Below are 13,582 nucleotides of genomic sequence, written 5' to 3'. Positions count from 1 at the left end.
ATTTCTACAAAAGTTTAGAATAGTTTTGACGAAAAATGCGTTGAAAAACCCTAAGTTGAAACTAAAATTTTAGTTGAAATAAATAAACAGCAAATTTTGAATTTTTATAGTGTGGATCTAATTAGCATACTCCTAACTATTTATAATTTTATGCAAATTACCAAAACACAAGAACGATATAAAATGTCTAGGTTATAGTTTTTAAAATTTCGTAAACCAATTCAGGTTTGTTTTTGGTTTTTTGCGAAATTTCGTGTCAGAATTAAAACTAAATACGATCTCTTTTTCCAATTTAACCTTAAGAATATAAATCTAGTTTTTCCAGTTAAATTTTAAAAATTTCGTATTCCTAAAGAGACCTGACTTATTTTTAAATAAAATGTTAGTAAATTCAATTCAAAGTAAGCGAATTAAAGTCGACACAAACGGTAAAGGGTTAAATTTGAGTTGCACCCGGAAACTCTTAAGTTATAGTCCGATAATTTGTTAAAAGACTCTTTCTCGACATATTTTGAAATTGAACTTAGCGTGACCCGATCTCAGATTGTCAAAAATCTCCTACAAAACTTTCTCTCTCTTTTGATTAACGAGGTTGTTTTTGGGTGACTCCGGTGACATTTTACAGTTTAAGGAATTTGTGATACGATTTAACTTTAAAAGATCATCACGTAAATTTAAACTATTTCCTTGTAAAGTCGGAGTCTCGGAGATAAAGCGGCGACACAAGAAAAGACACGATCTGACCCCTTTTTGACCCCCCTCTTTAAGTTGAGATCGCGTGACCCGCTCGCGTCAAGTCTCTAAAATTAGATAGTTTCATTATAATAATAAACAAGTTCCCAAAAACCGAATTAAAAAGGTATAGATTGAAGTATTTAAGTCAATTATGTTCTCTGACCCTCTAATATCGCACGCACCCTTTAATTAAGTTTAAATTTAATTAGAAATCATTGTCTAAATCAGTTTCTTAATAAGATTTAAGGTGCCATCCGTAAAATACTCCATCAAATCTTAACTCGAAAACAGTGTCCCTTGTGGACCCAAAAGAACACTGTCCACAATTTGAAATTAGAAACTGCACGTGCATGGATTTGATAATTAAACAAGTTAAATTATGAAAGGAAGGCGCAATGTTTAAATTTAAATTTAAGAACGCGTTGAAATAGTGAAATAGGAACCACTTCCGGTTGTTCCTTTAACACCACTTCCGAAAAATTATCGAAACTTACTTCCCCTTTAAATCAGATACGCGTTTATAAATCAGTTTGAAATAGAAAGTACTTACGGTTCTTGGGTGCAGTTGTTCCCAGCTGGAAAATGGCACAAAGAAGGGAAACTTGGTATTTGCTACAATTACCAACGCGTACCTTTTACCTTTTATACAAATATCAATGTCTTTCCTTGTTTACCCGATGTCCCCTTAACGCTAGAAAGTTGGGTCTCCTTTGAGAGGAGAGACCAAGGAACAGTACGTTACTAAAAGAAGTGGGTAGACAGTAGCGTCTTTTATAGGAACAAGAGTCCTGTCTTAAAAAGTGCAACGCAACTCTATCATCCCCTCATGGTTACCTTCCTTTGCAATCGTGGTTGGTTGATCACACACTTCAATTGCGCCATTTTATTAAGCCCCCCCCCTTTATCTCAGCCCCCTTTTCTTAATCCAAAGTCAGTTTAAGGAATTTGGGATAAAATTCGGTTAAATTCTTTTAACGGTACCATCTTCCAGTAAGAATGTCGTTACGATCGGATCTTTGTGTCAAGGACAGAACTTTTTTAAAAAATACTTCAAAATTATTTATTTCTTTTTTTTTTAATTAAATGTTTTTCGAGTTAACGGGACTTTAAATTTATTAACTTATTTATTTAATTATATGCAATTTTATTATATTATTGAGTAAGTAAGGTACCAAAGGGTTTATTTTTCAAAGAAATGGACAGTAATTCTATTAAAAAATGGACCTTGTAGGTCTGGCCGGAAAAGAGGGAATTTTAAGAATGTTAATCAAGACAACCATTTGATTTTAGGTTTAACAATAGTTAAAAGTTATTACAGAGTTGCGCGTTCTGTTTTAAAACGTATCCCAAAGATTTGACTTGTTTTTCATAGAAAATAACATTGAAATTGGTCATTTTTGGCCTATAAAAGGTCAGGGAAAACCCTGTAAAAGTCAGGGAATTTGAATAAGTAAGGTTTATGGCCACTTTATAAGGGATAGGAGGAAACCCCCTAAATTATAGTAGGATAATTCTACACTATTAAACCTCCTACGCTCGAGGGTGGTCCTCATTCCGGATGGGATTAAAATTAAATGTGAGATAATCCTTTCATTTTGACACCCTGATAAATATACCACCGACTTTCTATAAATTAATTTTAAAAGAAAGAAGAAAATTTCTGTCAAATTAAGATCTTTTATCAACAGCCAAGAAATGCTAGGATTAAATCAACCCTTATGACCCATTTTAAAGAGTGACATCGTAATTTCTTGACCAAGTCGACGCTGGGTCACCACATTGGCTTCAATTTGAACATCGAAAAAACCCTGGTTTTCTTTGAAATATTTTTACGAGAAAGTTAGCTTAAATGAAAGGCTATCTTGAAATAGTTTCGGTTTTAAATTAAAACGGCCCATTTCTTATATGGGCGCCACAAATTCTAGGTTCGATTGGGAGGAGGGGAGGGGGGGTTGGAATATCTGTTTAAAATCTGCGCCTAAATCTGATATAGTTTGTGTCACTAAAATGCCTCGTCTTCTCTGGATTTACAGCGTGGATAATGAGATAGAAAGATTTCGTTCCCTTAATCTGTTGGTGCCATACCGTTCCTAAAGTACTTAATTTTAAACAAACGAGTTTCGAATGTTAATCGAGTTTTTACGACAAATATTTCCACTTTTTATTTCAATCGTTTCCCCGTCAGTATCTAGGCAGGCGTTCGACGTAATCCTTTTAATTACCTATCTGTAAAAATTTAAACCCAACACGGGTGTCAAAATGGCGTTAGGCGAACTGAGAAGCTGTCAAAGAAATTACCAAAGACGGCATCTGGTAATACAACTGGCATCTGGAATCGAGTCGTACTAAGTAGGAGGGGCGAAGAGCTTGACGTTGCACGTGCAGGAGGAGAATCTTACGACGTAGATCGTTAGCCCCTCCCCTTTTAGACAATTACGGCTGGTTAAAATTTATAAAATAAACTAGCTTATTAATTATTTACGTTATTATGTTATTTATTTTAAAACAGAGGCCGAGTAATTAAGCAAAACGTAAACAAACAACCCCCTCCATAGGAATATCATTACACTAAACTTTGGAGGCTCGTAACTCTGGTTCTACAAGAGCTACGGGGATGTCCTTTGAGTATGTTATAGTCCAATTTGTCCCCCATCCAACCTTACTAAAAACGTAGGGCTACGACAAACAGGGGCCGAGTAATTAAGCAAAATGTTCGTCAACTTATGGTATCGTCTCACTTATTGTTATTATGTTACTTTTGATTTTTAACACTGCACTTTGGAGGCTCATAACTCTTGTTCTACTAGAGCTACGGGGATCTTCTTTGGGTATGTTATAGTCCTCTTTGCTCCCCATACAAGGCTACTTTAAACTTGAGGCTACGACAAACAGAGGCCGAGTAATTAAGGAAAACGTAAACAAACAACCCCCTCCATAGGAATATCATTACACTAAATTTTGGAGGCTGGTAACTCTGGTTCTACTAGAGCTACGGGGATGTCCTTTCAGTATGTTATAGTCCAATTTGTTCCTCATACAACCATACTAAAAACTTAGGACTACAACAAACTGAGTTTCGCCATGAAATTGACCATCGTGTCACAATTTAAATAAGTGTAACGTCATAACGAAAAGTAGATATTTAACCCCCTCCCCTTTAGGCTACCTACATATTGCAATATTGTATAAATTTATATGTACTAGCTTATTAACTACTTATAGTAAAAAAATCTTCTTTTTTTTTCAGAATTTCTAGATGAAATGGATGGATTATGAACCCTGGTTTCTTAAATCACGTCATTGGTAAGCTGATTATTTTTATATATTTAGTTTGTGGGTCGAATTTAAGGGCATGAAAATTAGTTTAAAATTTCCGCCCTTGGTGTGAACAATACACCAAAAGAGTGACGACATAATATTTAGTACACCATGGACATTTTGATCACGGGTTACCATTCCAATGTTACAAAAAAAATATGAAATTTAATTCTAAGAAAACAAAATAGTTAACAATTGAATGAAAATAACACACTAAGATTATAGTAATTTCAAGGACAACTTTTTGGTTGGTCTAGTTGAGGGGATGACCTCACGATGACAATTTTGTATATAAAAAGATACTGAGAAATTTGGGAGTTAGTATATTTCTAACCCTTTTTCTGATTGGATCATCTTCACGACGTAATTTAATAAATTGAGGCAATTAGTAGTCTAGTAGGAAAGTCGTAAATCTGTCAGAGGAAGCGACGAAAATTTGAGGGGGAAAATTTCCCGTTATTTACCATCTCTTTCATCCGAGCTTAAAGGCAAGGTCACTATTCGACCTTCCAAGGAGACGCGCTGTCGTGAAAGAAAAATGGCGACGATTTCTTGTACCAAAATAAGTTGAAATTTGTAACTCATGTACAGGGTGTTTATGATAAGTCTGCACGCATAAATTAAGCCTGGGGATGTTCTTTGGGAAATCAATTTTGAGCCGAAAATGTATGATTTCTATCTCCATTTTGTTTACCCTAAGCTTAGGACACTGTTTTCGAGTTATGATTTGATTTAAGTGTTTTATGGAGAACCCCTTAATTAAAATATTAGAAATAATTGTCTAAATCAGTTTCTTAATTAAATTTAAGGGGCCATCCCTAAAACACTCCATCAAATCTTAACTCGAGGGTAAACAAAATGGAGATAGAAATTACACAATTTTCGACTCAAAATTGATTTCCCAAAGAATATCCCCCAAGCTTAATATATGCATTCAGACTTATCTAAAACACCCTGTACACAGTGTTTGTGAAAGTGATTTGTTACGATTTAGTAAATATTAGAAAATGCGCATTAGGAGCTGCTCCAATTGGTATGAAATACTATTTTGACCTCTCCAAAAATTGAAATAAATATCCTGGTGTGACCCGACTGGTTATAGGTTAAAGTTCAACGTTTCTTTTAAGCGCTGGGCCAAATACCTTTTGATATTATTGAGAAATCAAAAATTTAGGGAGAGAAATATTTTTTTACGGAATTCTCTTGCTTGTCGTCGGTATTTATGCCATATCGAAATCGTAGAAAAACCACTTTAAAAAAAGGTCTGAGACATTTTAAGAGAAATTTAAGTTTCGTCAAACAGGAAAAAAATATAATCTCCTTGGATTTTAAGAAAAACACCATCATTTTGGGGAAAAAGAAGTACATTTATTACGGAATATAGCCCTTTTTTTAATTCTAAAACCCAAGCTGCTCAAATGTTATATAATTAAGCAATTTCCACTAATTTTGAACAAATTATTTAGGTTAAATTGAATTAGAATCAGTAATTTATAGTGCAACTGCAAATATTCTTTTCATTGCACATTGATTCGTTGGTATTGAAGGCTTTTCGACAAGTTGTGGCGCAGACTTCGACTTCCTGCTCAGTCTTGGCGACCTCGCACGCTTTCTTACTATACAAGACGCTACACCGTAAACCCTTGACGCAGTGACTTTCGTCACACTTGGTATTAGACGAGCAAAAACAATTCTGAAAAGTCACAGCCAATATTAAGTTATTAAATTCGTATTCAAATATATTATATAAAATCAACCTTTTTGGGGGAACAAAATGAAAAACCAAATTTCGACTTTAAATCGGATTTGCACTGATTTTCACACTCTTTTTCCGGATTAACGTGATGAGTGGCGCAAAAATTCTTGTGTTCTGACACGTGACCCACGTACTTTTGATTCTCTAAAACACGTGCCAATTTATTAGTTCATTATCTCGATCCCGGGTTGTTTCAAATCCGTACTTGGGGGTGCTACTATCTTCATCCGTTCAATTAGCTTTGGAATCGGTTTTGGCATTATAATGGTTTGTATCTTCGGAATTGGTTTGGGTTTTATAATTGCTTGTGGCTTCGCTGGCTTTGGGGGCACCGGGGGTAAAGAAAATATTTCTAAATATGAAGAAAATACAATGTTACATTTTGTAGAAATCTCGCTTATATTTAAAACAATAACAATTGGGCCTAAAAACGTCATGGAAAATCGTACAAAAAGGTCTGAAAACCTCGTGGTATTACGGAAAATATAAAGTGTCATACTTTTTGTTATTACGTTACTTTTGAGGGAATTTTAACTTACTAAGTTGAGGCAAATGTTCAACCACATTTTTCTGAATGACGCGTTGTCGGTGTGTTAGTGTCACGACGTTTTTCTTGACGCATACGCAATCTCCGTTGGACACGCATATCGACGTCAGTAGGTTCGTACCCATTCTAGAATCGCAAAAGTCCTTGCATTCTCTTTGACTAGTACATTTAACGTTGCTAGTCACAACGTGTTCATCGTTTGAAATAGAACCTGAATGAATAAAGGTTCCAAAGTTATATATTTAAACACGTCTTCCGTGTTCACGCACGTTCTTATAGTTACTTTTTTCGCAAAAACAATTAGTCCCATCGGGATCGCAAACGAATGTGCGTGAACCCACGAGACTCCGGCAAAGAAATAAGCATTTGAGTCTGTCCTGAACGCCAGGTCCACATCGGATCGAGTCACCCATCGAGTACAAACTAGTGCATAAATTAGTGTCCGGTTGACACCTCTCTTTCTTTTCGGATAAGAAGTGATTATTGACGCAGTAACAATCTCCCGCTCGGCAGATATACGAGCCCAAGTTCCCTATACCACCCATCTGTCGCAAACAGCGTTTGATACACATTTCCTCGCGAGGATAACATCCACCGGAAATGAGGTTCAAAGGTCGACTGGCATCCGTAATAGTTGGAATATCTAAAAGTTGATTGAGAAAGGTCAAGGCTCTAAAAACGTAGTTTGACCGAAACATGTACTACTATACTTACCCGTAAAACAAGCGCATCGTCCATCTAAGCCACAAAATGGATTATCAACTGAGTCAACCAGTTTTTGACATAGTTCCCGGCACACTTCCTTGTCTCTTTGAGAAGCGGTACATTGGACACCTTTGCCCATATCGAAACTGGTGATGTCCCTGTAATTGCTGGGATTTCTTGCCCTTTTCCCAGACATTCGAAACTTCTTATCGATGCAAAAGCAACGCTCGTCCTTACCCACGCACATTACCGTTTCCAATTGTTGGATTGTCATAATTTCGATGCACCTCTTCCAACGATAGGCGAAGTTCGAGTAGTTCGAGGACAGGAGAACAATTGGTTCCGGTTTAGGCGAGGGAAGGACTTTGAATGGTACACCGTAGCAATAGCAATCGTTGTTTTTCCTGCAAAAGAAAGATTCACTTCCGGTGGTCATTTCGCAAATTTTTCGACAAATTCTTCGTTTTTTCTTCGAAGGAGAACATCGTATTAAACCGCCAAGGGTAAAGACGTTGTAGTGAAGCCCATTTTGGGTGTCCTGGATATGTCGACGTGTCGCTAAATAATTTCGATGAATGCACAAGCAATCTCTGTTCTCAACGCAATAAGAATCTTCCAAATTCGACCCAAAATGCGAGTTGCAAAACTTCAAACACTGGGGCACGCCCGCCAGACATCTTGTTTCGTCGTATACCGCGTAGTTTCCGGACCAAGACGCGTTCTGCCAGTTTTTCAATGTTCTATCTGTATATGAATGTGTCGGTGACAGGTGACCCAAAAATAAAGAAACCCCAAGAGTATACCATACCAGAAGACGTGAAGAAGTCGCAGTAACAAACTCCATTATCATCCCAAGAAACGCCGCTTCCTGGAAGAACCTTGCGGCAAATGTCCCTGAATCTGCTGACATTTTCAGTGGATTTCCAGCAAGACATTGATGAACCTAAGCTAGAGTGACTCATAGGAATGTCGTCTATTTGACGCCGAAACCCGGGCTGTAGGCAAACGCAATCTTGGTCCCTGTAGCATAAGTGTTTGTTAAACGTTTGACCCAGTTCTGTTTGACAATGCTCCAAGCATCCTTGGGGTCCTTTAGAGGCGCATAACTGTTCTTCTATTAAAATTGAGCTAGTGACATTGCTTTCAGCCGCTGATATCGCAGAAAATAGAGTCAAAATTACGAACAACATGTCGGGAAGGTGTTTAACTTAAGAATGAAAACTAATTTAAGGAGATAGGCAAAATGAAATCTTGAGTGTTTCAATAAGAACATTGAAGAATATTTTAAGTCACGTTTCGACAATTATTAATTCTATAAACTTTAATTGTTATTTGCTTTCTCGGGTTTCATTTTATGTTCGGTTGAAATTTAATATTTATTTTTAAGTTGAATTTTCCATTCGCAATTAATTTAAAAAAAGATAAATTGCCAAATTTATTTTATTATTTTTTTTTACATAAATTGAACTATAATTCTTCGATTTTTGAAGATGCAAGTTTAGAATTTTCGTTAATTGAAAGTTCCGGGATTTATTTATGGGTGTAATCACTTAATGTATGATTTTTTACTACTGTCTTTTTACTCCTAGCCTTATATTTGCCAGAACAGTCTGCTAGTATTTCCGAATTCAAACGTCATAGAATATTTGGAGCCTTGTGATTGGTTAACGTGTAATGGCGACGGGTTAGAAGGAAATTTGACGTTTACTGTTACCATGCGTGGGATTACATTATTTAACTTTAAGTATTTATGACGGAATTGAAATAGTAAAGGATAATTTAGGTCAAATAGAATGACTCTATTGTATTAAGTTAGAATTTTATACACGTGAACTTATACGCTTTAATTTATTCTTTTCGAACATTATTAAACCGGTGACCAAGGCTTATCGTAGTTTCCTTAATTTGATTATTTGAATTTCTGAGACGGAATACATTTTCTTCACATATTACTTTAATTCAGATAATTAAATAATGAAGTACTGCAAAATTAACGCGGAGTATCTTGCGCTATTGGTTTTTATTATATTCTGCCCAATAATCGTTTATTCAAGTGATTATTACGAACTTTTGGGTGTTAAGAAAGATGCAGATTCAAAAGAAATTCGTAAAGCATTTAAAAAATTGGCATTAACAATGCATCCAGATAAAAACCAAGGAGATGAGGCAGCTCACGATAGATTTATTAAGATAAACAAAGCCTACGAAGTCCTCAAAGATCAAGAAACTAGAAAAAAATATGATACTTATGGAGAGGAAGGTTTAAAAGATGATTTTGGCTCAGGTTGGAAAGGAAATTTTCATAGTTGGAATTATTATTACGAGAGTTTTGGAATATATGATGATGACCCCGAAGTTACCACTCTTACAAAGAGTGATTTTGGTAAGTGATTCTTTCTTTAGTAAACCTAATTTTTAGTGCTAAAAAATTGTCAGTGTTCATGATGATGCATTGCAACTAGGCCTATGTTCCATTTGTCTATAATTTTTTATTTTATAACCAAAGAGCTTAGTACTAAAAAAAAACTTTAATAAATATACTGAGAGAGCCTTTATATAATTAAAATTAATCCTGGTTTAAAATAATTGCGCAGAACGTATTGTTGAGGGATCAGAAACAATTTGGTTTATCAACTTCTACAGTCCTCAATGTTCTCACTGCCACACTTTGGCACCAGTTTGGCGCCAATTGGCGCGTGACCTTGAGAATGTAATTCGTATTGGCGCCATTAATTGCGAAGAAGATTGGCATATCTGCCGCCAATTAAATATTCGCTCCTATCCCACCTTAATGCTCTTCCCTCAAGAATTAAAATACCACAGTCAAAGAGACCTTGAATCTCTGACCGAGTTTGTCCTTGGAGAGATTGGTGATCCCTATTACAAATTAACCAAGGATAACTTTGCTAATTCTTTGGATCAAGTGCTTAATGTTGAATTACCTTGGTTGATCTATTTTTGCGGTCAAAATTCTAAAAATAAGAAATCAACAGATTGTTGGGATTTAGATGAGGTCAAGAAGTTGGCCATTATGGTTGTAAGTATTAACTAGAGGATTGACCTTATATTGTAGGCATAGAATTTAGAATTTGAATGATTTTAATCTCAATTAAGGATGGTTTAGTGAATGTTGGCTACGTAGAATGTCACCAGGAATCCAAATTATGTGATTCATTATCATTTAGCCCCAACAAATGGCTTTTATACGATGAACTAAAATCAAATGGTGAAAATAAAGATAAAACTGTAATTGAGGGTGAAGAACGGAAAGAAATCTTTGATAACCTTCTTAAAAGAATGCCAGAACCCGAGCTTTTAAACCAAAATGACTTTGAACAACTCAGGCTCCGTTTAAAAACATCCAACAATGATGAAGGGGACGGAGACGGAGAAAACCCTCATTTAATTTATTTCCACTCAAAGACGAACTCTTTGGATAAAGAAGTGAAGATTCTCCAAACTCTAATTGGATATGTTAGATTAAATCGTGTTGATTGTGATGAAAATGAACACACGTGTTCTTCCCTTTACTTGGACAAAAAGAAACTTCCAATTTTTGTCATATTTCGTCAAGGAGGGTCTTATGAAATTTTTCACGGAGAAAAAACTGTCCATGATATTTCATTGTTTGTTAAAGAAACTCTTGAAAGTCAAGTAGAAACTTTAGAACCAAGGGATTTTCCAGGAAGAGTTGTTCATTCCGATAAAGCCTTTTTTGTTGATTTCTTTGCTCCTGTAAGAATCTTTCTTCCTCTTAAGAATAGTCTAAATTATTCCCCCAATTAGTAATATTAATTAGGTAATTAATTAATTAATTAAATTAGTGGTGTCCACCTTGCATGAACTTGCTGCCAGAATTCCGTAAAAGCAGCAAAATTGCTGCTCATTTAGCAAACTTTGGAACTGTAGATTGTACAGTTCATTCTGGATTATGTTCTAGTGTAAGTTAGTTTGAACATAATTAAGTAATTACTTAATTATAATAACATGTTATTATAACACAGTATTCGATCAAATCTTATCCTACAACTATTTTATTCAACAACACTATTCCCCATCAATTCCACGGTAGACATTCATCCAATGAATTGGTTGAATTTGTGGAAGTGAGTCGATCTTTTGACTCAAAATGGTGTCATTTTATTTTTAATCTAATCACGATTAAAACCATTAGGATACGTTAAATCCATTGGTGATTAATCTAACTCCGTCACTCTTTGCAACGTTAATTGAAAACAAAGAGAGTGATGTGATAATTGCTGTTGATTTCTTTGCCCCATGGTGTGGACCTGTAAGTTTCATACTAGGCCTAATTTAATTCATTAGGCTTAAAATTAATGTTTATTTTCAGTGTAATAAGTTATCCCCTCATTGGAGGCGGATGGCTAAAGCTCTGGTCAAAGAAACAACTATTAAAGTAGCCCAAGTTGATTGTCAAGCTCATCAAGACATTTGTCGTGGCAATGGAGTCAGTTCCTATCCTACTCTAAGAGTTTATCCACTTGGATCCACTAATAATCGTGATTTTCGGTAAGTTTTTCTCGTAATTAACCATCAAAATGGCCGTCTTAGTCTTACAATTGTTGAAAGTATTTTATTTTCCACTCCGATAATATTGCTCCATGTTATTTTTAAATTATTCGCTTATGTCCAGTCAAGTTCGTGAATTGACTAAACTTACAATGGATCCGCGTTGGGTTAGCTTATTTCCAACTAGGCCTATTCCGTCTGACATTTGTTGGAAATATTTTATTTTCCACTCCAATAATATTACTCCATGTTATTTTTAAATTATTCGCTTATGTCCAGTCAAGTTCGTGAATTGACTAAAGCAATGGATCCGCGTTGGGTTAGCTTATTTCCAGCTCTTAATCGCGAGTTTTTATTCAAAATTTCCATACAACATTTGTTTCTGGTGTTTTTATTTTCCATTGTAATAATATTTCTCTCTGCTAGGCCTATTTGTATTCGTTTGAATTTTTTCACGCTCAAAGCTGAATCAAAAAATAGTTAGGTTGCAAGCAGCTTGCGTCGTGACGCGCGTGATCGAGTGGGCTATGACTAAACGTAGCAATGGCTCCGCGTTATGTTAGCTTATTTCCAGCCCTCCGTCGCGATTTCTTAAACCAGCAGCATTTTCAAACAACTCTCTAAGGGTCTCAAATCGCGAATCATTAGTTTTTTCGCTTTAAAATGGGATAATTATGCAGAAAGCTTATTAATTTTAGTTTTAAATACGGAATAAGCATATTTTCGAAGAAATTCAACCTTAAATTTTTATATTTATCGTATGAACTGGAAAAGCTCGGGTAAGAAAGTTAAGCCTTGGTCAAATGACTATGAGAATGAGATCCTTTCTTAGTTCTAAGCAATGAGATAGAATATATATATAAACCTAGAGTCACAACGTGGAATCTCGAGATCGACGATTCGCGATACACTTTTTGTCGAGCATGAATCTTTATCAAATACGGGTGGCGCCACCTATTAATCACTTGGAGAACTTTTTTATTGCCGTCTGCTGTCAAAATAGTTTTTTAAACGTGTTAAATAAAATAAGCAAGTTAAATAATAAAAACTCTAGTCCTTTTTAATCTACTAAATAGGTGAAATAAAAATCATAACGATGTTTCTGATTGAAAATAAGCGAGTAAAAGTTGTAATTAGTTCCGCTAGAGGTCATAGGTGGCGCTGTCATGTTTTGATAAACTTGCTTGATAAAAAAAATGTGTATCGCGGTAAGCCGATTTGAATTGGAACTCTATCTATCTCATTGGTTCTAAGCCTAACCCGTCCCGAAATAATTATTTCAAGCAATAAAAACACGTTAAATACAGGCTTAATAATTATTAATTTTAATTATTTAGAACATTTAATGGCTGGAGTCGTGATTCAGAATCTCTTAAAGTTTGGGTTCGTAGCTTTCTTCCTACTGTTGCTAAATCATTGTCTTCCAATGAATTTTTGAATCAAGTTTTGGTCGACGAATCCAGTTGGCTAATGTAATTACTAATTACCCTTATATCTTAATCTCGATTATTTATATTTATAAATTTATCGTAAACAAGAATGTAATGATAATTTCCACAGTGATTTTTACGCGCCATGGTGTGGCCATTGCACCATGTTTGAGCCTGTCTTTGAAGAAATAGCCAAAGTAAGTTAAATTAAATTAAATTAATTAAAATTTAGCTTAAATATAATGGTAAGTATCGTAATTAATTAAGGAACTTGAAGGGAAAGTAAAAGCTGGTAAAATAGATTGTGATAAACACGTCAGTGCTTGTCAACAAGCTAGTGTTAGGGCCTATCCAACTTTAAGGCTTTATTCGGGCTCCAAAGATGGAACTACCCAGAATCCTTGGGGAGAGGATATTGACAGTCAGGATGCCCAATATATATTGCATTACGTCAACAAGAAAATACCGCGTCAAAGAAGGGTCAGTACTCAAAATATTTTATATTAATTTCTTTGAATTTATTGGTGTTCTACGTTTTTTTTGCTGAATTTTGCGCATTTG

General features: G+C 35.2%; 2 protein-coding genes across 3 annotated transcripts in view; one reads left to right on the top strand and one right to left on the bottom strand.

The window, feature by feature from the left end:
- Positions 1-5,409: 5,409 nt before the first annotated feature.
- Positions 5,410-8,251, bottom strand: LOC149654810 (uncharacterized). The gene is made up of 7 exons (XM_089845293.1): positions 7,870-8,251; positions 7,071-7,805; positions 6,640-6,999; positions 6,349-6,567; positions 6,015-6,161; positions 5,811-5,953; positions 5,410-5,746 (listed from the first exon to the last, which is right to left on the bottom strand). The coding sequence occupies exons 1-7, from the start codon at positions 8,249-8,251 to the stop codon at positions 5,537-5,539; spliced, it is 2,196 nt and encodes a 731-aa protein (XP_089701419.1). The 3' UTR covers positions 5,410-5,536.
- The window catches only part of LOC149654806 (endoplasmic reticulum disulfide reductase DNAJC10-like), a 50,993-nt gene continuing 45,184 nt past the window's right edge, over positions 7,774-13,582 (top strand). For both annotated transcript variants that reach the window (XR_016370739.1, XM_089846450.1), the window contains exons 1-10: positions 7,774-9,444; positions 9,656-10,098; positions 10,176-10,796; positions 10,886-11,002; positions 11,066-11,167; positions 11,236-11,352; positions 11,413-11,591; positions 12,929-13,063; positions 13,152-13,218; positions 13,289-13,501. Coding sequence is in view for 1 of the 2 variants with exons in the window: in XM_089846450.1 (XP_089702576.1) it covers positions 9,036-9,444; positions 9,656-10,098; positions 10,176-10,796; positions 10,886-11,002; positions 11,066-11,167; positions 11,236-11,352; positions 11,413-11,591; positions 12,929-13,063; positions 13,152-13,218; positions 13,289-13,501 (2,403 nt within the window). In the remaining variant the exon portion in view is untranslated. The remainder of the gene's footprint in view (positions 9,445-9,655; positions 10,099-10,175; positions 10,797-10,885; positions 11,003-11,065; positions 11,168-11,235; positions 11,353-11,412; positions 11,592-12,928; positions 13,064-13,151; positions 13,219-13,288; positions 13,502-13,582) is intronic.

Source organism: Phalangium opilio, unplaced genomic scaffold (assembly GCF_054372755.1).
Source record: "Phalangium opilio isolate 3A_F unplaced genomic scaffold, DU_Popi_V2 ptg000079l_1, whole genome shotgun sequence".
NCBI classification, from domain to species: Eukaryota; Metazoa; Arthropoda; class Arachnida; order Opiliones; family Phalangiidae; genus Phalangium; species Phalangium opilio.
The sequence above is the reverse complement of the archived record's forward strand: the minus strand, read 5'-3'. Positions and strand labels throughout refer to the sequence as shown.